The 23,363-nt window shown below is 44.4% G+C and overlaps 1 protein-coding gene across 3 annotated transcripts; it reads left to right on the plus strand.

Annotated features, from left to right (window-relative positions):
* The first annotated feature begins 359 nt into the window (after positions 1 to 359).
* SLC25A27 (solute carrier family 25 member 27) lies at positions 360 to 23,023 on the plus strand. Of its 3 annotated transcripts, none has more exons than XM_007061703.4 (9): positions 360 to 601; positions 2,519 to 2,710; positions 8,076 to 8,160; positions 13,976 to 14,098; positions 14,797 to 14,909; positions 17,715 to 17,799; positions 20,254 to 20,346; positions 20,815 to 20,917; positions 22,864 to 23,023. In XM_007061703.4, exons 1-9 carry the CDS (start codon positions 502 to 504, stop codon positions 22,933 to 22,935), a joined length of 966 nt encoding a protein of 321 aa, XP_007061765.2. In that variant the 5' UTR covers positions 360 to 501; the 3' UTR covers positions 22,936 to 23,023. The 3 variants fall into 3 exon arrangements, with proteins under 3 accessions (XP_007061765.2, XP_037749864.1, XP_043398110.1); XM_037893936.2 differs by having other exon boundaries at positions 389 to 556; XM_043542175.1 differs by lacking the exon at positions 22,864 to 23,023 and adding an exon at positions 21,030 to 22,380 and having other exon boundaries at positions 389 to 601.
* Positions 23,024 to 23,363: the final 340 nt, after the last annotated feature.

Raw genomic sequence — 23,363 nt, forward strand, 5'->3', positions numbered from 1 at the left:
TGGTAGAATCTCCTTCCTTAGATATTTTTAAGGTCAGGCTTGAGAAAGCCCTGGCTGGGATGATTTAATTGGGGATTGGTCCTGCTTTGAGCAGGGGGTTGGACTAGATGACCTCCTGAGGTCCCTTCCAACCCTGATATTCTATGATTCTATTCTATGATTATGTTTAAGTCAATCTCATGATTTTGGGGACCTGACTCATGATTTTTGAATATCAGCAATTGGCAATAAATAACTGTGTTTAAAAACCAACTTTCACTACTGCAGGTGAGAAAGAGATTAGATGAAAGACTACGTTTCCCAGAAGCCTCTCTGTAGGACTTAAGTATGTCACTGAGCAGAGACTTTAGAGTCTGTTTATCACGAGACTAGACGGTGTGGGGTGAGTGCTCCTTGGTGCGGCTGGAACTTTAGGAAAATGACCTCAGGAGAGTGACTCACTCACTGACTTTTAATTCTTTCGGGTGGGTAGGTGAGTGAGCCTGTTATGTTACATGCTCAATGCTACCCCAGGAGGAGGGGAGTTTGCCTTTCCCAGAGAGATGGCCCCGAGCCAGTAAGTTCACCCTGTCAGCCTGTGCAGCGGTGGTTGCAGAACTAGGTACTAGCCACTATGATTTTATTAGAGGGAAGGGAGCCGTGATTGACTGGGGTGGAAGGCAGGGAAAATACTCAGCCCCATTCCCCCAGCTCTCTGTTCACTGCTGCCTCAACATTCAACAACTTCCCAGCGCAGGGAACTTGTTACACCGGCCTCTGCTCTTTATACTTGTCTGTGTATTGCAGGTTGCAAAATATATTACATCACCTGGTTTCTCCGGGTCTGCAGCTTTGCAAACTTGGTGTTGCTCTGCAGTAGGTATTTCAGTTCTAGGGGCTTGTTTACACTGGCAATTTACAGCACTGCAACTTTCTCGCTCAAGGGTTTGAAAAAGCATGCCCCTGAGTGCAGCAAGTTTCAGCACTGTAAAGTGCTTGTGTAAACAGTACCTCAGCGCTGGGAGCCGCGCTTCTCATGGAGGTGGGTTTTTTAGAGCGCTGGGAGAGCTGTGCCATGACCACACAAGCCATGTTAAAGCGCTGCCAGTGTAGACTAGCCCTAAATCTCTGCTGTTGAGAACAGTGGGATGCAATAGTGAACCAAGACAAGTTGTGAGTGATTTAAATGTGCAATGTACTCTTATTTCTGATAGAACACCAAAAAAGAAGAACAATCAGTTGAACTTGACTGTGAGTAATTTGCCTAGAGTAGCACTCCTCCTTCCCCCCCAAAAAGAGATCTAATCTAGTTCCAATTACAGCAGAACTGTCTTTAGAGACATGTGTCAGTGCAATAAAATGATAGCAGATATTTATGGAAGAGGGAATGCCTATACAATGCTGCACTGTGATAAATAATTTGATATTTTGTAATATCTATGTAGTGTAAACTATTAATTTGTACATGCAAACTTGGTGCAATGTCCTAGTGATTTAAGGGTTCTCTTTTGTTTAGAGATACCCAGTACAAGAAATAATAACTTATAATATGGGACTATACTGTGACTTTACTGGCATCCCTAAGTATTATTATTAGTGTTGTTTATTATTTATATTACTGTAGTGCCTCGGAGCCCTAGTCATGGACCTGAACCCCATTGTGCTAGGCTCTGTACAAACACAGAACCAAGAGATAGTCTGTACTACACAGAGATTACAATCTAAGTATAAAACAAGAGACAACCGATGGATACAGACAGCCTGGGAAATACAAGGCAGTGTTGGTTAGCAGAAGAAGTGGTTGTCTCAGCACACCAGCAGCCTAGCTGTTCTCAAGTTTTTTTTTTTAATGTATGGGCAGCGCGTAACTGCACTGCCCCAGAAGCAGCATAGGGAAGGGATTGAGGGACACTTTCTTCCCTGGTTCTGCTTTGTTCCAATGGGGAAAAGTAATCTTCTATTAATCCACGCCAATAGAAGATCGCTTCCCCCTCTGCTCAAAGCAGCTTCCCCACATCGTGGGATGGAGCCAGTCAAACATCTTCCCATTTCATGCTCCCCTGCTTGGGGATGGGGAGATTACTGGCTCTGCAGAGTGTGTTTTCCCTCTGGGCACAGACTGGAAATGCAGAGTGGCCACTTGAGAATAAGGGGGTGCCTGACCTGCCCAACTGCATTGTGTACACCAAAGTCTTGGTCACAGAGTATGTAAAAGGGTGGGAGTAACTGACAAGGATTTGACGTGCTCCAGCATCTTCCAGAAATTCCAAATGCTTCTCCAAAGAAACTTCAAAAGTGGGGCAGGTGGTAAGCATTGGATTTGGAAGGGGAGGAACTTGGGATAGAATGAAAGGTGATTGATGTATTTTTTGCTGTCTTGTCAAAAGGCACCATGAATAATGAGCCTCCTGTCTCAGTCAGGATGAGCACCTGGTAACAGCGCCTGCGGCAAACCAAATGCTGCCAGCCTGTGTTTCGCAACAATGTGTTCTGCAGGATGTGCCCTTGTTCAGCTGTGTTCCCTGATATTTTTTGCTAGCAACCTTTCCCCTGGATCTCACGAAAACACGGCTGCAGATCCAAGGTGAAGCTGCTGTTTGTCGATATGGAGCTGCTGCCAGAAGAGCTGTACCCTACCGTGGCATGCTACGTACTGCAGCAGGGATTGTTCAAGAGGAAGGCTTACTAAAACTCTGGCAAGGAGCAACACCTGCCGTCTACAGACACATAGGTGATTATCTTCCCCCATAGCAATGAGTCAGAATGTTGCATGCCAGTGGTTTTCAAACTTTTTTCCCGATGACCCAGTTGAATTGTTGATGCCCGCGACCCAGCGGAGCTGGGGATTAGGGGGTTGGGGAGTGGGAGGGGCTCAGAGCTGGGGCAGAGGGTTGGGGTGCGGGGGTGAGTGCTGGGGGGTGGGGCTGGGAATGAGGGGTTCAGGGTATGGGAGGGGCCTCTGGGCTGGGGTATGGGGTTAGGGTGTGGGAGGGGGTCATGGCTCTGGGCTGGGGGTGCAGGCTCTGGGATGGGGCTGGGGTTTTGGGGTGCAGGAGGTGGCTCCGGGTCTGGGGGGGGGACTCAGGGGTGAGGCAGGGGATTGGGGTGCAGGGTTAGGGCGTAGGCTTACCTTGGGCGGCTTCCGGTCAGTGGCACATCAGGGGTGCTAAGGCAGGCTTCCTGCCTGTCCTGGCACTGTGGACTGCGCTGCGCCCTGGAAGCGGCCAGCAGCAGGTGCAGTTTCTAGGCGGAGGTGCGGAAGCGGCTCCACGCAGCGCTCACCCACAGGCACCGTTCCCCCCACCCTGCTCCCATTGGCCGGTTCACGCCCAATGGGAGTGCGGAGCTGATGCTCAGGGCAGGGGCAGCATGTGGAGCCCCATGGCCCCGCCGCCTAGGAGCCGGACCTGCTGCTGGTTGCTTACAGGGCGCAGTGTGGTGTTGGAACAGGTAGGAACTAGCCTCCCTAGCCGGTCAGCACCACCAACAGGACTTTTAGTGGCCCAGTCAGCAGTGCTGATCAGAGCTGCTGCGACCCAGTGCCTTCCATTCCGCAACCCAGTACTGGGTCGCGATCCGCAGTTTGAAAACCATTGCTGTGTGCTATGTCGCACAGCTATACTGTCTTGTGTCATAATCCTGCCATGTCAATTTGTAACCCTTCTGGCTAGTGCCAATGACAGCATAAGGGCTCATTCAATGTGCCTAGAGGTCCTCTTAAACTATGGCTTGAGTCCTCACCCAGAGCCGTATTCTGACTCTGGGAAGTTAAAGTAAAACCTCCCCACTTACCTTTGCAGGTTGTTGTTCCCCACTCACAGGCACTCAGCATCCTTGGGATGGCAGCACTCAGCACCACTGGTTCCTTTTATGTGGGGGGAAAAGAAAAAAAATCCCAAAGCATGATCACTGCACGTATATTTACATGCAACACAACAACCCAAACCCAATCAGTGTTCAGTCAACCCTGCAGACCCAAACAGTAAGTGACCAGCTTACTGCGGACCCTTAATCACACAACAGTTCCCACCCACCTGAAACCTCATTCCCAGCTCTACTTAGGGCTTGTCTACACTGGTACTTTACAGCACTGCAACTTTCTTGCTCAGGGGTGTGAAAAAACACACTCCTGAGTGCTGCAAGTTTCAGTGCTGTAAAGTGCCAGTGTAGACAGTGCACCAGCGCTGGGAGCCAAGCTTCCAGTGTTGGTAGCTGTGACGAAGTGGGACTGTTCTTAATGTTTCCTCTGAATAGTGTGGCGGTGCCTCAGTTTCCCCTGTGCGGTTCTTGAGTGTCTGGGTGGAGGGGTAGGGGTATGTGATCGTTGCGGAGCCCTAGAGGGCAGGTGTGTGCAGGGGTCTGGACACAGAGAAAGGCCAACACCCTGTTTCCTGGCAACTGATGGCCTGGGCCCTTCCCCCCCTGCAAGGTGAGAGCTGAAGGGTTGGAGAACAGGGGAATCGGGTGGCCTCCTGGCCCGGGAAGGGAACAAGGCCCAGAGGAGGAGGGGCTGGAGGGAGTTTCAGTTTGGGGCTGGCTGGAGGCATGGAGTGAAGGGCAGACATGGTTGTCTGGCTCACTGACCCCCAAAATGGACCCAGCTGAGGGGTCCGGTTCTCTGCACCTACAAGCTCTGTTTTAGACCATGTTCCTGTCGTCTAATAAACCTCTGTTTTACTGGCTGGCTGAGAGTCACGTCTGACTGCGAAGTTGGGGTGCAGGACCCTCTGGCTTCCCCAGGAGCCCCGCCTGAGCGGACTCGCTGTGGGAAGCGCACGGAGGGGCAGAGGATGCTGAATGCTCTGAAGTCAGACCCAGGAAGGTGGAAGCTGTGTGAGCTTTGTGTCCAGAAGGCAAGCTGCTCACAGAAAGGAGATTGCCCCGGAGTCCTGACTGGCTTCATGGGGAGCAGTTCCAGAGCATTGCCCAGGGACTCCGTGACAGTAGCTATTCCCCTCATGGAGGTGGGTTTTTTATAGTGCTGGGAGAGCTCTCTCCCAGCACTCTGTTGCGACTACACAAGCCGTTGCTAGTGAAGATGTGCCCTGAATGAGGACACTCAGGAAATTTAATCCAAGTGGATTTAAAGTAGATTAGTTAAACACTTGAGTGAATGTTCTTATTCAGAATTAAAGTGGTCTCGATTTGATTTAGCTTAATTCACTTTAGAAGTGGTCTCAGACTCAGTTGCTGTCAGGGGGTGGCTCTCCTCCATCTGTCTGCTCCCATCCAGAGAAGTCCTGCTCCATTGTGAAGCTACCTAGTTCAGCTGCAAGAAATCAGCTTTTCTGCCGCTGAGAACTTACTCAGTTTTGCACCCCTGCGTGGGTCACACTGAAATGTGAGCTCTGTACCTTGGCTGCCACTGGTGTGGTCAGGCCTTGCCATGATGTCAGTTTTTGCACCTCCACTTGGATTGGTCCAGTTGGACCTCACAGTGTAGTCACTTCCACACCACTGCCAAAGCTTGTACAGTCGGGCCTTGCTGTGAAGTTAGTTCTTCACCACTGTCAAAGCTGGTCCGGTCAGGCCTTGCTGAGAAATCAGTTCTGCATCCCCTGTCTCAGCTAGTCTAACTGGATCTCACTGTGAAGTCAGTTCTGCATCCCTGCCATGGCTAGGGTGGTCATTCACACATCCCCAGAATACTGGCCATTCCAGTACTTCTGGATATGGCATGGGTCTGCTCCTCACTCCCACCTGCATGACTCCACCCTCGCCAGTGTGATCTCACATTCATGGTGCGTGTGAAGTCATGCCAGCAGGGGTGGGGTGGTGTTCTCTTCAAAATGGCATTTCCCATCCATGATACTAGTCGAAACCATATCTGGTGTTGTCTCAGTACCAGACAAGGGACACACCATTTAAAAACAGGGCTATCAGGCTTAAAACCGGATGAATGACTGGCCTAACATGGGTTTACTATTAAGTCAGTTCCGTATCCCTGCCCCAGCTGCTCTAGTTGGATCTCCTGTGAAGTCAGTTCACCCTTCCTGCCAAGAATGCTGTTTACACAACCCCAGAAGATGGGACATTCCCCCGCCTGCATATCTCCACCCTCGCCAGAATGACCTGGCCTGCATGGTGCCTGGTAGGTCATGCAGGCATGGGTGGGGGAGTGTGCTCTTCAAAGTGGCATCCCCTAGCCATGATACCAGACAAAACCACATCCTGTGTTGTCTCAGTACACGGTAGGAGGCAAACACTGACCTAAAACTGGATGAATGGCCTGCCTAACATGGCTGCTCTGGTTGGGTCTTGCCATGAAGTCAGTTCTGCATCCTCATCGCAGCTTGTCCAGTGGGCCTCACTGTGAAGTCAGTTCTGCAGACCTGTCACAGCTGGTCTGGTCACCTGTTGCTGTGAAGTCAGTTCTGGCACCCCTGCCACAGCTGGTCTAGTCGGGCCTTACAGTGTGGCTTCATTGCCGTTGCCACTGCCATCAGTTCAGTCCTACAGAATCACTCTGCGCAGGGTCTGGAATCTCCAGGTAGGGAACGGAGGAACACTAGACCCTGAGACAGAATCATGCGTGCTGGCATAAAGCTCCTGATCTTTAGAGTGGAGTTCTCTCAGCTCTACCTTGCTGAACTTGAATTGCATTCCCTAACCAGATTGTACTACATGTAATGTCTTACAATCTGTTATCATTCATGCAATCAAAATATAAACTAGTTCCAATACAGTCTGTCGAACTATGAGTAAACAACATTATAATTAAAGCTAAGATTTAGTCTTGGGTATTTTTAGTAAGAGTCAGAGACAGACCACGGGCAATAAACAAAAATTCACGGCCCGTGACCTGCCCATGACTTGTACTATAAATACCACTGACTAAATCTTAGGTGCTCTGGGGTGCACCTGCGGTGCCACTGCTGCTCACGGGTGGGGAGGGCTCTGGGGCACCACTGCTGCTCAGGGGTGCCGCTGCTGCTCTGGAAGGGAGGCAGCCCAGGGCTCTGCTGTTGCTCTGGGGGTTGGGCAGCCCAGTGGGGGGGGGGGTGCTGCCCCAGTGCTTCGGGACATCACCTGGGACTGCTGCTCCTTTGGTGGCCCCAGGGGCCAGCTGCCTGGGGCCACCTGAACAGCAGCCGGTGCAGCAGCAGCTGCTTGGGTGGCCCTGGGGTCAGCCGTACCGGCTGCTGCAGGAGTCATGGAATTCCCGGACAGTCACGGAATCCAGGATCTCTGTGACAGACTTACAGCCTTAATTATAGCCTCTAGAGGGAGCCAAGTGATCCACCTCCAAGCCTTTTCGCTGTTACTTACATTCTTGCCTGAGTTGGAATGTGCAGTCAAATCATACAATCAAACATTTTCAATTAAACCCCCTATTTTTCCATTGAGGTCCAAGACTCAACGGGCTTGTCTACATGGGGACATCCAAGAAAATTAATCCAGATTAACTAAAGGTTGGCATTTTGAAGTTGATAGTTACACAGCACTTTTCATCAGTAGGTCTCAAAGTGCTTTACAAAGGAGGTCAGTATCATTATCCTCAATTTACAGAAGGGAAGTGACTTTTCCCAGGTCACCCAGCAGGTCCATGGCAGGGCCAGGACTTGAAACCATGAAATCTGAAATGCAGTCTAGTGCCCCATCCATTATATCACATTCCCTTCTCGTTAGCAGGAAGAGGTTCTCAGAGATAGCTGGTTTGTATTTTTTTTAATTGGAAATACAATGACAGCAGCAAATCTTAAAGGGATTGCGCCTGTGGGAGGGAACGCACATAGAGGATTCTTTAATGGCTAGTTTGCTGGAAATGAAACAAATCTCACAGATTGGTGGTGAGATGGCCGGTGAAGTAAAGTGTCTTAAAGTGCTGAGACACCTCATATCTGTGACAAGAAATACCACTTAGCAAAAGAGATTCCCTTACACTAACAAGTTCATGGCTGGGGCAGATATTCCACTCAGCCTCTTCTTCCTCCCCTTTTGGATTATTTGTTATTACAGTAGCAACCAAATGCCTCAGTCAGAACCAAGGGTCCCATTGTGGTAGGTGTTTTACAATTAATCTCTTGGTTTTCTATTCTAGTACAAACAAAGAGAGGGCTGGCCTAAAAATTCTCTTGTGGTTTTGTTTTCTGTAGTATACTCCGGAGTGCGGATGGTTACATATGAGCACCTTCGTGACTCTGTGCTTGGTGGAGCTGAAGATGAGAGCTTTCCTCTTTGGTAAATGTGCTACTGCCTACTGTTGGGGTTGTTGTCGTTGCAGCAGTTCTCTAGGCCCTGGAAAATTGTCTCTCACAGCTTGTCTACACAAGAAAGCTGCACCGGTTTAACTAAGGTGTGAATTTAAATTGATTTAATTAATCCAGTGCAAACATCTGTGAGGAACTCTTTATTTCAGTTGAAGAGCAGCTTCCCTTGGTTTCAGTCGACTGGGAACAGGTTTGAGCAAAACTGAAATAGGAGTGTCCACACAGGGGTTTCCACTGGTTTGACCAAATTAGTTTAAAAACCTGCGCAACTTTCCTGTGTAAACAAGGGCCTGGAGTGAAATTAATTCATATGCAGTTGGCCAACACAAGGCTTATGCAACATGTAAGTTACTATTTGATCTCTACTTTGAAGATTTAAGTGGTGCATAGTCCTTGCATTGGTTGTTTGCACAGAGTGAATTTCACCCTAAATCACTAACTTGCAAGTCAGTAATTTGCAATGAATCTCCCTATTATTAAAGAGAGTTGGCAGTTTTTCAAAGAAATATTACTGAGGGCACAAGAGCAAACTATACTACTGCATAGGAAAGATAGGCAGTATGGCAGGAGACAGCCCTGGCTTAACCAGGAGATCTTCAAGGATCTGAAACTCAGAAAAGAGTCCCACAAAAAGTGGAAACTAGGTTAAATTACAGAGGATGAATAGAAACAAACAACACAAGCATGTATAGACAAAATAAGAAAGGCCAAGGCACAAAATGAGATTAAACTAGCTAGAGACATAAAGAATAACAACATTCTACACATACATTGTAAGGAAGAGGAAGACCAAGGACAGGGTAGGCACTGTTATTCAATGGTGGGGAGCGAGGGGGAACAATAACAGAAAATGTGGAAATGGCAGAAGTGCTAAATGACCACCAGATCCTCTTCTTCAGTACTAGTTGTGGTTTTTGATTTTTTCCTTCCTAAGTGAAGTACTTTGCACTTGTCTTTATTGAATTTCATCTGGTTTAATTCAGACTAATTCTCCTATTTGTCAAGGTCATTTTCAATTTTAAACCTGTCCAACAAAGTGCTTGCAATCCTTCCCACCTTGGTGTCATCGGCAAATTTTATAAGCATACTCTCTACTCGATTATCCAAGTCATTAATGAAAATATTTAATAGTACCAGACTCAGGATAGACCCTGTATTTAACCCACTTGGTGTGTCCTCCCAAGTTGACAGCAAACCACTAATAACTACTCTTCAAGTATTATCTTCCGAACAGTTGTGCACCTACCTAATAGTAATTTCATCTAGACCACATTTCCTTAGTTTGCTTATGAGAATGTCATACGGAACTGTGTCAAAAGCCTTACTAACATCAAGGTATATTACTTCTAGTGCTTCCCCCCATCCACTAGGTCAGTAATCCTATCAGAGAAGGAAATTAAGTTGGTTTGGCATAATTTATTCTTGACAAATCCACACTGATTATTCCTTATAAACCTATTATGTTCCAGGTACTTAAAAATTGATTAATAATTTGCTCTAATATCTTTCCAGGTATTGAAGTTAGGCTGCCTGGTCTATAATTCCCTCAGTCCTCCTTGTTCCCCTTTTGCAAGATTGGTACTGTACTATGTTTGCCCTTTTCCAGTCTTCTAGGACCTCTTGTGTCCTCCAGGAGTTCTCAAAGATAATTGCTAATAGCTCTGAGGTTGCTTCAGCTAATTCCGTAAGGATGAATTTCATCAGGCCCTGCTGACTTGAATAAATCTAACTTATATAAATATTTTCAACCCATTCTTTCCCTATTTTGGCTTGCATTCCTTCCCAGGCTCAGATTTTGTCATGCATATTTTTAGTAAAAGTCACTGACAGGTCACGGGCAATAAAGAAAAATTCATGGAAGCCCATGACCTATCCGTGACTTTTATTAAAAATATGCATGACAAAATGGGGAGCTGCAGGCTCCCCACACCACTCAGGGGTGCCTGGCTTGGAGCTGCAGGGTCCCCACATCACCAGTGGCTCCAAGCTTGAGCACCCCTGCCACCTGTGGTGGCTCTGTGCTCCCAGGCACCCCCACCGGCTGCAGCGGCTCTGTGCTCCTGGGCACCCCTGCTCGCTGTGGCAGCTCCGTGCTCCCGGGCACCCCCGCCAGCTGCGGGGCCAGGAGCTGCAGAGCAGCTGCAGCGGCTGGGAGCTCCCAGGGGCCCCAGTGCCCGCCGCGGCCAGGATCTTGCAGAGCGGCCCCGCTGCCTGGGAGCTGTGGGGCACCCTGCCTCCCTCTGTGGCTGGGAGCTTGGACCCCGTAGTTGCAAGCTACGGCGACCCTACAGCGGGGTGCTCAAGTCACGGAGGTTTCTGGAAGTCACAGATTCTGTGATTTCTGTGACATCTGTGACAAACTTGTAGCCTTAGTTTTTAGCTCTCCTTCCCCGCTAAGTAGACAACCTACACTTTCCTTTGTCTTTCTCTTGCTCCTAGTGTGTTTAAATAAGCTCTTCCTGTTGCCTTTTATGTCCCTTGCCAGGTATAACTCATTTTGTGCCTTAGCATTTTTGATTTTGTCTCTACATCCTTGTGGAGACTGAAGTGTTCTCCTACTGGTTTTTGAATGTTATAATTCTTGATGTCTGATTTGTGTCCATTTATTCTTTGCATAGAGACTGTCCGGTTTGGCCAATGAACATGGCAGAGGGGCATTGCTGGCACATAGATTCATAGATATTAAGGTCAGAGGGGACTATTATGATCATCTAGTCTGACCTCCTGCACAATGCAGGCCACCGAATCTCACCCACCCACTCCTGAAATAAACCTCTCTCCTATGTCTGAGCTATTGAAGTCCTCAAATCATGGTTTAAAGACTTCAAGGTGCAGAGAATCCTCCAGCAAGTGACCCGTGCCCCATGCTGCAGAGGAAGGTGAAAAACCCCCAGGGCCTCTTCCAATCTGCCCTGGAGGAAAATTCCTTCCCAACCCCAAATATGGCGATCAGCTGAACCCTGAGCATGTGGACAAGATTCACCAGCCAGATACCCAGGAAAGAATTCTCTGTAGTAACTCAGATTCCATCCCATCTAACATTCCATCACAGGCCACTGGGCCTATTTACCATGAATAGTTAAAGATCAATTAATTGCCAAAATCATGTTATCCCATCATACCTTCTCCTCCATAAACTTATCGAGTTTAATCTTGAAGCCAGATAAGTCTTTTGCTCCCACTGCTTCCCTTGGAGGGCAGTTCCAGAACTTTACTCCTCTGATGGTTAGAAACCTTCATCTAATTTCAAGTCTAAACTTCCTGATGGCCAGTTTATATCCATTTGTTCTTGTGCCCACACTGGTACTGAGCTTAAATAATTCCTCTCCCTCTCTGGTATTTATCCCTCTGATATATTTATAGAGAGTAATCATATCTCCCCTCAGCCTTCTTTTGGTTAGGCTAAACAAGCCAAGCTCCTTGAGTCTCCTTTCATAAGACAGGTTTCCCATTCCTCGGATCATCCTAGTAGTCCTTCTCTGTACCTGTTCCAGTTTGAATTCATTCTTCTTAAACATGGGAGACCAGAACTGCACACAGTATTCCAGATGAGGTCTCACCAGTGCCTTGTATAATGGTACTAACACCTCCTTATCTCTACTGGAAATACCTCGCCTGATGCATCCCAAGACTGCACTAGCTTTTTTCACGGCCATATCACATTGGCGGCTCATAGTCATCCTGTGGTCAAACAATACTCCAAGGTCCTTCTCCTCTTCCGTTACTTCTAATTGATGCGTCCCCAGCTTATAACTAAAATTCTTGTTATTAATCCCTAAATGCATGACGTTACACTTCTCACTATTAAATTTCATCCTATTACTATTACTCCAGTTTACAAGGTCATCCAGATCCTCCTGCATGATATACCGGTCCTTCTCTAAATTGGCAATACCCCCCAGCTTTTTATCATCCGCAAACTTTATTAGCACACTCCCACTTTTTGTGCCGAGGTCAGTAATAAAAAGACTAAATAAGATTGGTCCCAAAACCGATCCCTGATGAACTCCACTGGTAACCTCCCTCCAGGCTGACAGTTCACCTTTCAGTATGACCCGCTGTAGTCTCCCCTTTAACCAATTCCTTATCCACCTTTCAATTTTCATGTTGATCCCCACCTTTTCCAATTTAACTAATAATTCCCCATGTGGCACCGTATCAAACGCCTTACTGAAATCTAGGTAAATTAGATCCACTGCGTTTCCTTTGTCTAAAAAATCTGTTACTTTCTCAAAGAAGGAGATCAGGTTGATTTGGCACGATCTACCTTTTGTAAAACCATGTTGTATTTTGTCCCATTTACCATTGACCTCAATGTCCTTAACTACTTTTTCCTTCAAAATTTTTTCCAAGACCTTGCATACTACAGATGTCAAACTAACAGGCCTGTAGTTACCCGGATCACTTTTTTTCCCTTTCTTAAAAACAGGAACTATGTTAGCAATTCTCCAGTCATATGGTACAACCCTGATGGCATATATCACATTGGTAGATGCGCAGGTGAACAACCCTTGATGGTGTGGCTGATGTGGTTAGGTCCTATGATGTGGTTAGGTCCTGGCCATCATGTGCCAGCAATGTCCCTCTGCCATGTACATTGGCCAAACTACAAAAGAATAAATGGACAAAAATCAGATACCAAGAATTGTAACATTCAAAACCCAGTAGGAGAGCACTTCAGTCTCCCTGGACACTCAATAACAGACTTAAAAGTGGCAATTCTTCAACAAAAAAAACTTTAATAACAGACTTCAGTGAGAAACTGCAGAACTGGAATTAATCTGCAAACTTGACACCATCAAATTAGGCCTGAATAAAGACTGGGAGTGGCTGGGTCACTACAAAAAGTAATTTGCCATCTGATATTCACCCCTTCTTGTCAACTGTTGGGAATGGGCCACATCCACCCGGATTAAATTGGCCTTGTTAGCACTGACCCCCAACTTGGTAAGGCAACTCACAGCTTTTCATGTGCTGTATATTTGTACCTGCCTATTGTACTTTTCACTCCATGCATCTGAGGAAGTGGGTTATAGCCCACAAAAGCTTATGCCCAAATAAATTTGTTAGTCTCGAAGGTGCCACAAGGAATCCTCGTTGTTTTCCCTTTGAAGTGTTAATATGTTGAATACTCCTCCGTCTCACCTGGCTAGTTGCATTACTTGCCTGAGCTCAGACTTCTGGGGGCTACCTCCAAAAATCACAGAACTTGAGGAGGTGCTGCAGATGGTGTAGCCATGAAAGTAACAACTTGGAATGCAATGGGAATAGCAAGAGTTTCCAAGAAGACCATTCTTGAGTCCCACACCCCACTGCTGTGCAAATTCACTTAAAAAAAAAAACAAGCAAACCAAAAAACAGAAAAAGACTATTTGATACCAATTTCTTCCCAAATAAAAAAGAGAAATCACAAAGGGAAAGTGCAATTAAGGGGAAGGGACTAACTTCTGGCTATTTCAATGTTTCCTGAGTGCAACCAGCACATAATTGGTAATGTATATTAAATATTTTATTTCCAAGTTACCTTTAACACTGTATAAAACTGACAAGAACATTATAGACTATATTAGCCATCTGGAGTTACTACAATCATTGATTAAGCTCTGGCTGTTCACATGAGAAGTGGTTGTTTAAGATTCTATTTCACGTGGAAGATGCTACAGAGCTCATTAGGTGAGGAATTTATTTTCATTGAGGAAACAGGCATTGTGACTTCATAGTTGTTAACGTCTTGAATGTATTCTGGAGAAAAATGGGAGTTTAGGTCCCACTTTACTTTTGTACAGGAAATCTGTAGTTGGAGGGATGGCAGCTGGTGCCATTGGTCAGTTTTTTGCCAGTCCAACTGATCTGGTGAAGGTGCAGATGCAAATGGAAGGAAAGAGGAGACTAGAAGGGAAACCATTACGGTGAGTTCTCAAGTAAGCTAATTTTAATTGGCATTTTTTTGTTGTTGTCAGTGGTCATTCTGTGGATGTTGACAAGTGCCATGCAGTATGGGACAGATTTTTAGGACTTTGTATGTGCAAAAATATATGCATATATATGCACCTAATTTATACATACCATTACTGCACAAAACCTTGTGGTTTAAGCAAGTTTTTTTTTTTTTTTTTTTTTTTTTTTTTACAGAGGAGAGCTTAAGTGATTAAAATGACACACAGAGCCCAGATCCTCAGCTGGTGTACTTCAGCATAGCTCCATCAATGGAACTGTGCTTATTTATACCAGCTAAGGATCTGGCTGGAGACTGAACTCCCATCAAAATAGTTTCTTCAAGTCATGGTTGAGGCACATTGGTGGGGCAGTGTGGGGAAGCTTGCATTATCACTGCCCTTAATTATAAAGGATCTCTTCTGGGGATAAACAGAGGACTTCAGTCTTCAGGGCTGTAACAGGTCAATAACCTTTACTAGCATTAAACTTTCCTATGAATTTTTTTTTTTTTTTTTGGAAAATGTGTGCTACAGAAAGCACAAGAAGTCCTCCTTGCATGTGTACAACAGAAGTTTATCCATCACTGAATTCTCTACTCATTAGCTGTATGAATGAATGTTTGTAAAGACATATGAGATGCTAGAGAAATGTCAAATGTTATTTATTTCAGATTTCATGGAGTTCACCATGCATTTGTGAAGATCCTGTCTGAAGGGGGAATTCAGGGCCTTTGGGCAGGTTGGGTGCCAAATGTCCAAAGAGCTGCTCTGGTAAACATGGGAGGTAAACATAATAAAGTAGGCCTGAGCTCCTTAAGTGACTCTCTCTTCCTTTGTCCTTCCAGGACCATTGAGATAAGTTGGGTTATCTTTGCCATCTTTCCTGAGGTTTTATCTGTAGGATGGTGAGGTCTTCTGGGTTCAGGGATGTTGCCTAAGGAGTGCCCTCCATAATCATGTCCCCCAATGTTCAGTAGAAGCCTCTTTCTCTGCGTCAGTTTACTTTTGACCTTTTGTCATTTTTTTGTTGGCCTGTTTAAATTTGCTTAGCAGAATGGCTGGTAATTTCTAGGCCACTTAACCCAAGGCTATTTTAAGTATTTGTTGCTGATGTATGTAAATCCCTTTTTAAGATTGATGGGCCAGGGTCAGAGGTGGCATAAGTTATACATCACTAAGGCTAGAGAAAGGATAACAAGAAGGTATAAAAGTTAAAGTATCCATTGTCATAGGTGAGTCTGGTCCTTTAAGAACGTGTGGGCCTTGTCCACTTGTGGCCAACTAATTACCTCTAACTAAGTTTAGAAGGGGATCATGTGATAGTTATTAGGAAGAAGGAGGCTAGCATGATACTGGAAGGACCAGCAAGGATGGGCCTTGTGAGGGGCACCTGGAATCCCTGACTTGGGGAAAGAAAAGTGCTCGGGGCTTAGGGAAGAAGCCTGCCTCTGGTGAAAGCCCTGGGAGGAACCACCTTATGAAGGGAGTCTGGATGTACCGTTAAAGGACTGGCTTTAAGACAGTTTTAAGGAAGAAGAGCCCAGGAATGGTTGGACTGGAAGAACTCTCTGGGGAAGAAGAGCCTGTTATTGTTTCTGTACGTTGGGTGTTTGAATGTGGGGAATCCACCTGTAATTGTTGAAGTAAGAAGGTAAAATTGTGCCAATATAAAAGGCCAGGCTGGTTGTCAGAACAGCTAAAGACTGGTGGAATTCTTGTATAGAAACCCACGCCTGTGGTTAAACTGAGGAGATTTATGCCTGTGTTGCTGAGGTTGGTCACTGGAGGGTGCTTATGTCTAGGGGTTACGCGCACACACACACACACACACTAATTTAGTCTTTCCATCCCTCAGAAGAAAAGCTATACCAATTCAGACTCTCTTACATTTAGTTGCATCTGTTTACTAACATGTAACTTCTACCCCTTATACATTTGTCCTGAAAAACACTATAAAGTAGGGTTGTCGTTTAATCGCAGTTAACTCATGTGATTAACTCAAAAAAATTAATAGCAGTTTTAATCGCACTGTTAAACAATAGAATACCAATTGAAATTTGTTAAATCTTTTGGATGTTTTTCTATATTTTCATATATATTGTATTCTGTATTGTAACTGAAATCGGTGTATATTATTTTTATTACAAATATTTGCACTGTAAAAATGAAAAATAGTATTTTTCAATTCACCTCATACAAGTACTGTAGTGCAATCTCTTTGTCGGGAAAGTGCAACTTAAAAATGTAGATTTTTTTTTTTTGGTTACATAACTGCACTCAGAACCAAAACAATCTAAAACTTCATAGCCCGTCCCCTGAAATGGTGGTTGAAGCATGAAGGGACATATGAATCTTTAGCGCATCTGGCACGTAAATATCTTGTGACACTGGCTACAACAGTGCCATGCCAACGCCTGTTCTCACTTTCGGGTGACATTTCAGGTGACATTGTAAACAAGAAGTAGGCAGCATTATCTCCTGCAAATGTAAACAAACTTGTTTGTCTCAGCGATAGGCTGAAAAAGAAGTAGGGCTGAGTGAACTTGTAGGCTCTAAAATTTTACAGTTTTATTTTTGAATGCATTTTTTGTATATAATTCTACATTTGTAAGTTCAACTTTCATGATAAAGAGATTGCACTACAGTACTTATATTAGGTGAATTGAAAAATACTATTTCTTTTGTTACTTTACAGTGCAAATACTTGTAATCAAAAATAAAGTGAGCACTGTACACTTTGTATTCTGTGTTGTAATTGAAATCAATATATTTGAAAATGTAGAAAACATCCAAAAATATTTAAATAAATGGTATTCTATTGTTTAACAGTGCGAATAATCACACGATTAATTTTTTTAATTGCACGATTAATTGTGATTAATTTTTTTAATCGCTTGACAGCCCTACTATAAAGTATTATGGAAGTCTGCATGGTTCTGTAGATAAAGCACCATATCTAAGGTCAGGACACCTGTCTTCTATTCCTAAATCTATCATTAATTTTCTAGGAGACTGCTGGTCTTCACTTAAATCCTTAGTCACTTTAACTTACACTTCCTTCCAACCCTTTATCAAATTATCCCAATTTAGACTCCCTTATGCCCTCTATTATCATTTTTTGCCATTTGCAAAATGGGGATAATGGTGCCTACACAGGGAAAGAAAAGTGATAGAGAAGTGAAAAAAAAATCCTTTTTAGAGTTATATGAATGTTTCCAATTTTGTTTGACAACATTTTTGCCAAATTTCCCCTTGGTCATTTGTTTTCCAAGTTACTGTTTTCATGTTAAACAAGGGGAAAGGTGGGCAGTTTCGGGAAGAGAGAGAGTTCAATTATTCTATATGCATATTCCAATAATATGTTTTCCGATGGAGGCAGGGGGAAAGCAGAGAGGAGGCTTTAGATATAGCTGAGGGCAGCAGAAAAGGGGAACAGGGTATATGCCAGCCTGGTGCAACTCTTGTAGTCAATGGGTTACACCAGGGATTTATTTAGCACAGGTCTTTATCTCCTAAATCAATAACAAGGAGCCTGAATACCAAGTAACTTCTCATTTATGCTTATTTCCGCTAATTACTGTCTTTACAGATCTGACTACTTATGACTCAGTGAAACACTTTTTACTTCTGAACACACCACTTCAGGACAATAGTGTGACTCACAGCATCGCAAGGTGCCTTATTATTTTATTATCCCCTCCCACCTCTCTAAGGAGATAACTTTTATCCACGAGCTAATCACTCAGTGATGTTATAATGTTCAGGACATTCACATTGCTGCTTCCCTCTGTCTTCCAATTATTGCTTCTTCAGAGGTAGCCATAACAGGGCACTCAAATGCAACTTGGGAACTTGGGTTCTATTCCCAGCTCTGCCAGTAACTTGCTGTGTAGTCATGGGCAAATCACTTTACTTCTTGTTGCTTCCGTTACCAATGCTGTAGCTGGGAATAATGCTACTTACCCAATGTTGCAAAGCACTTTGAGATTGCATATGAAAGTGCTAGGTGGTGGTAAATTATACACAGTATATTTGGAATTCTGTGACTAAGTATTGTACCTGGAGATGGAGCAGGAGCAGACAGAGAATAGACAGTAGCTGACCAGTAACCAAAAAGCAAGAACTGAAAGGGAACTAGTAGAAAGAACAGGAGATGCACCTAATGTTGATAGGTGTCTCCTTGGTGAAGAACTTGATCCTAGGCAGAAGTGGGCCAGATGTAGAGAACAGGATGGTATACTGCCTACTGAGCACCAAGGCAAATCATATTCCAATAAAGGTGTCAGATATCCTAAGGAGAGAAGAGGGAAGTGATGGACTTGCAGTTTAGGCAATGGTCTGGGACTCAGGAGATCACATTCTCCTCATCTTATTCCATCTGCTCAATGGGAGGAGTATTAAAATCAGACACACTGTAGATGGCTCTCTGGGCCTCTCTCCATAGGCTGTTTTTAACTATGTACATATGCTGCTTCTCTGGAGACCAGTGTAACTGTGTGTATGGAAAAATTAGGTGATACCTTAAATGATCTGGTAGGGTTCGGTCCTAAACTACTTTATCTTCATTTCGTCTTCTACCCTCAACTTGTACATAGATTCATAGATATTTAGGTCAGAAGGGACCATTATGATCATCTAGTCTGACCTCCTGCACAATGCAGGCCACAGAATTTCACCCACCATTCCTGCAAAAAACCTCACACCTATATCTGTGCTACTGAAGTCCTCAAATCGTAGTTTAAAGACTTCAAGGAGCAGAGAATCCTCCAGCAAGTGACCCGTGCCCCATGCTACAGAGGAAGGCGAAAAACCTCCAGGGCCTCTTCCAATCTGCCCTGGAGGAAAATTCCTTCCCGACCCCAAATATGGCGATCAGCTAAACCCTGAGCATATGGGCAGGATTCATCAGCCAGATACTACAGAAAATTCTTTCCTGGGTAACTCAGATCCCACCCCATCTGATATCCCATCACAGGCCTTTGGGCCTATTTACCATGAATATTTAATTACCAAAACCATGTTATCGCATCATACCATCTCCTCCATAAACTTATCGAGTTTAATCTTAAAGCCAGATAGATCTTTTGCCCCCACTGCTTCCCAGGGAAGGCTGTTCCAGAACTTCACTCCTCTGAAGTTGGTTAGAAACCTTCGTCTAATTTCTAGTCTAAATTTCCTGGTGGCCAGTTTATATCCATTTGTTCTTGTGTCCACATTGGTACTGAGGTTAAATAATTCCTCTCCCTCTCCGGTATTTATCCCTCTGATATATTTATAGAAAGCAATCATATCTCCCCTCAACCTTCTTTTAGTTAGGCTAAACAAGCCACGCTCCTTGAGTCGCCTTTCATAAGACAAGTTTTCCATTTCTCGGATCATCCTAGTAGCCCTTCTCTGTACCTGTTCCAGTTTGAATTCATCCTTCTTAAACATGGGAGACCAGAACTGCACACAGTATTCCACGTGAGGTCTCACCAGTGCCTTTTATAACGGTACTAAAACCTCCTTATCCCTACTGGAAAAACCTCTCCTGATGCATCCCAAGACCGCATTAGCCTTTTTCACGGCCATATCACATTGGCGGCTCATAGTCATCCTATGATCAACCAATACTCCAAGGTCCTTTTCCTCCTCCGTTACTTCTAATTGATGTGTCCCTAGCTTATAACTAAAATTCTTGTTATTAATCCCTAAATGCAGGACCTTACACCTCTCACTATTAAATTTCATCCTATTACTACTACTCCAGTTTACAAGGTCATCCAGATCCTCCTGTAGGATATCCCGGTCCTTCTCTAAATTGGCAATACCTCCCAGCTTTGTATCATCCGCAAACTTTATTAGCACACACCCACTTTTTGTGCCAAGGTCAGTAATAAAAAGATTAAATAAGATTGGTCCCAAAACCGATCCTTGAGGAACTCCACTGGGGCCGGGCAGGATGCTGAGGCAATGCTTCCCAGCTCTGTCCTAACTGGGAAACCCACATTAAGTTATGAGGCATTAATCATGGTTTAATGACAACAGCCATAAAAATGTCTTTATTATTGAAACTCAGATGTAGGTGGTTGAATTGGGATGATAAATCTTGATGTGTTTTTTCTTCAAATAGTGTTTTTTATTGATAGTGTATGTTCCGGCCTGGTAGCTGCTATCCTGGGAACTCCTGCTGATGTCATCAAAACGCGGATAATGAACCAACCAAGAGATAAACAGGGAAGGTATGGATATTTCTGAGAGGGTATTTCCCAGCTTCAGTAGTAATTTGGGACGTGAACTGAACTCCCAATGAAGTCAATGGAAAGATTCACATTGATTTCTTCGATACAGCAGGCTTTGGATCTCTAGTCTACTCTTAATCTTTCTGCTTATTGTCTTGGTGTTTATTTTTGCATATAAAAGCTATTTTTGTAGTAATGGTCCATAACTATATAAAGTTCTTCCTTAGTTTAAAGTATATAGTTTACTTTTGGGGGCTGAATTAATCCCTGGTATAGCTTCATTGACTTCAGTGGGTCTATGCCAGGGATCTTATTTCTAAATGTAACCTTTCATAGGAACTACCCTAATGGAAGATTTGGGGGTGCTATATTGGGTGGGGGTGATGGTGCTGAAACACTTTCATTTCCTACAGTCTACTTGTGTATTTGTAACACCAACTTCATTTTGTTCTACTTCCTTGTTGCTAGGGGACTGCTGTATAAGTCTTCTACAGACTGCTTGATACAGGCTATACAAGGTGAAGGATTTATGTCTCTATACAAAGGCTTTTTACCAACCTGGATGCGAATGGTAAATGACTTTTCCTCTTTTAGTATAAACTCTTTACAACTAAATAGTTTGTAATGCAGTGTTGTACAACTACAGGGGTTCCTTCAATGCATTAAGACCCTTATCCTGCCAGGTGCTGAATGCCTTCAATTCCCATTGACTTTGCTGAGAACTGAAGTTGGAGCGCTTTGTAGGAGGCGCTCAGCATCCTGCAGGATTGGGTCCTAAAACAGAATTAGAGAACTACACAGAACATCTTACAGCAATAATGATATTAAAGTATGTATTTCATAGTCTTTTGTTGCATTTACTGTATCATTAAACTTGGAAAATATTAATATGAGGTTTTAAAAATGAATTAAATTAGTGTGGATTCTTAGTACACTAGTCATTTAAATCTGGAGGCATGAACCCAAGCATTGCCTCCAGTTACATGGAAAGACTGGTCTCTGTGTTTAAATACCTTCATGATAGGCACCGTAACTCCTTAGCTAGATTAGAGTTCTCATTTATTCACCTCACCAACCACATTGGCTGACATGACCGTCAGTGTTCGCTCAGAAGTGGTCCCAGGCCTGGAGTAATAGGGATGTTGCAGATCAAGACTGATGTGTACTGACAGAGGTTTGTGTCTCATTATGTGCCTGCCTTCATTCATCCTGAATTGTCACGTTCTCAGATCTCATAAGCCACATGCTTGTCTACACAGGGAAGCAGACAGGCATAGCTATAGCAGGATAATTATTCTGCTAAAGCTATGTCAGTGTAACTCTCTGTGTGGACACTCTATTCCAAAATTAATGTGACTTTTTTACTCTGCTTGCCCCAGTCTTCTTGTCCAACCACTCTCACCTCCCCCAGGCTCCTTGTCCCAGTCTCCCTGCTCGGTCAGAGCCAGTCTCCCCCTCTTCCGGGTCCTTGACCACTGTCAGTCTTTTACCCACTCACTTATTCTCAATCCCCTGGTTTCTTTTCCCCAGGTCCCAGACTCCTTTGCCAACCAGTCCCACTCCCACTGGCACCAATCTACTCCCTCCACTTCCGGTCCCCCCGGGTCTGACTCTTGTTCTCTGCATTCAAGTCAAGGAGCTTCCTCCTTCAGGGTGCTTGGGCACTGGCAAAGAGAGCACAGGAAAGAAAATCTTTCTGCTCTCAATTCCTGTGCCTGGTATCACAGCAGCTGGAAAGAACAACTGCAAGGAAAGTCCTGCTCAGCTACTGCATCCCTGGGCTGGACTATGTCCAGTACAGATGGAATCTTCAGAGAATTTAGCAGCCAAACTCTAACAAGTCTCTACTGAGCATGTGCCAACTGAGATTTTTTTCAAAGGTTTATAATTTGGCCAAATTTTGTGTGTTTTTTCATGGGGGGAAAAAGCAAAAGCACACCTCTGACACAGACAGGCACCTTGTCAAATTTCAGTTCCTTTCTCCAAAGTATGTTGGTACATAGGCGCCTCGCCTTGACTCCGCCCCTGCCCCCATTCCAACCCCTTCCCCAAAGTCCCCGCCCCAACTCTGCCCCCTCCCTGCCCCTATTCAGACTCCAGCCCCGGAGCACCCATGGAGTCAGCATGTATTGTTGGTGTGAGTGTTGCTGATCTAAACAGTTGTAAGAATTTCTTTAACATGGGCAAAACTATGTATTTTCCCCTAATTTTATTTTTGGAAACAGCTGAACAATTGTTGCTGAAATTTTCTGAAAATATTCAGCCTGCAGCATGGAAAATTTCAGCCCAAAGGGTTACATTTTAGCAAAATAAATTGGAAAGAGGGTCTTATGGGAGAGGTTGGGCAACCTTAACTATAGGCAACATATGACACCCTCCATAAACTTCTTATAATCTAGCTAAGACAAAGACTTTAATATAGTTATGTATTTATCCCTGTTATACTGGCTAATGAATACTTACTAAAATGTTACCTCTGTTCTTAGTTTGTAATAATTTGTATGGTTACTTTTGCAGGCTCCTTGGTCATTGGTATTCTGGCTTACCTATGAACAAATCAGAAGGATCTGTGGAGTTAGTTCTTTTTAAGATCTTGAAAGCATATACTAATAATCACATAACAAATAAAACAGAGTTGGAAATCCAGTAGATCATCAATAAAACACTCCATCCCTAAGGAAACTGGTTATTTTAGGAGACTGGCAATAGTCTCTCACCTTTACGTCATCACTTCAAATTCAGTCTGGTTGATAGTGATTTAATATTACCTTCTGATTGCCACTTGACAGATTACAGTACAGTAAAACCTGCCAAGAGTGACGACTCATGGGAGTTAGCAAAAGTGGTCTCTTGTAAGAGATGGCCACTCTTCAAAGGTTTGCACACGGGAGAGCGTTGGCTGCTGGCCCGGTGCCCGCTTGGCCATTCTCACCAGCAACAGTGCAGAAGTAAGGGTGGCATGGTATGGTACACTAGATCCCTACTGATAAGCAAAAATCAGTTTCTCCTACAGGTGT

Source organism: Chelonia mydas, chromosome 3 (genome assembly GCF_015237465.2).
Source record: "Chelonia mydas isolate rCheMyd1 chromosome 3, rCheMyd1.pri.v2, whole genome shotgun sequence".
Taxonomy (NCBI): Eukaryota; Metazoa; Chordata; order Testudines; family Cheloniidae; genus Chelonia; species Chelonia mydas.

Bases quoted from the DNA above. Each gene is read 5' to 3' on its own strand.
- SLC25A27 (XM_007061703.4), top strand. From the start codon at position 502: ATGCTACCCCAGGAGGAGGGGAGTTTGCCTTTCCCAGAGAGATGGCCC. The intron at 14,910-17,714 runs GTAAACATAATA...CTGTCTTTACAG, and splicing joins TGCTCTGGTAAACATGGGAG to ATCTGACTACTTATGACTCA. The intron at 20,347-20,814 runs GTATGGATATTT...CCTTGTTGCTAG, and splicing joins CCAAGAGATAAACAGGGAAG to GGGACTGCTGTATAAGTCTT.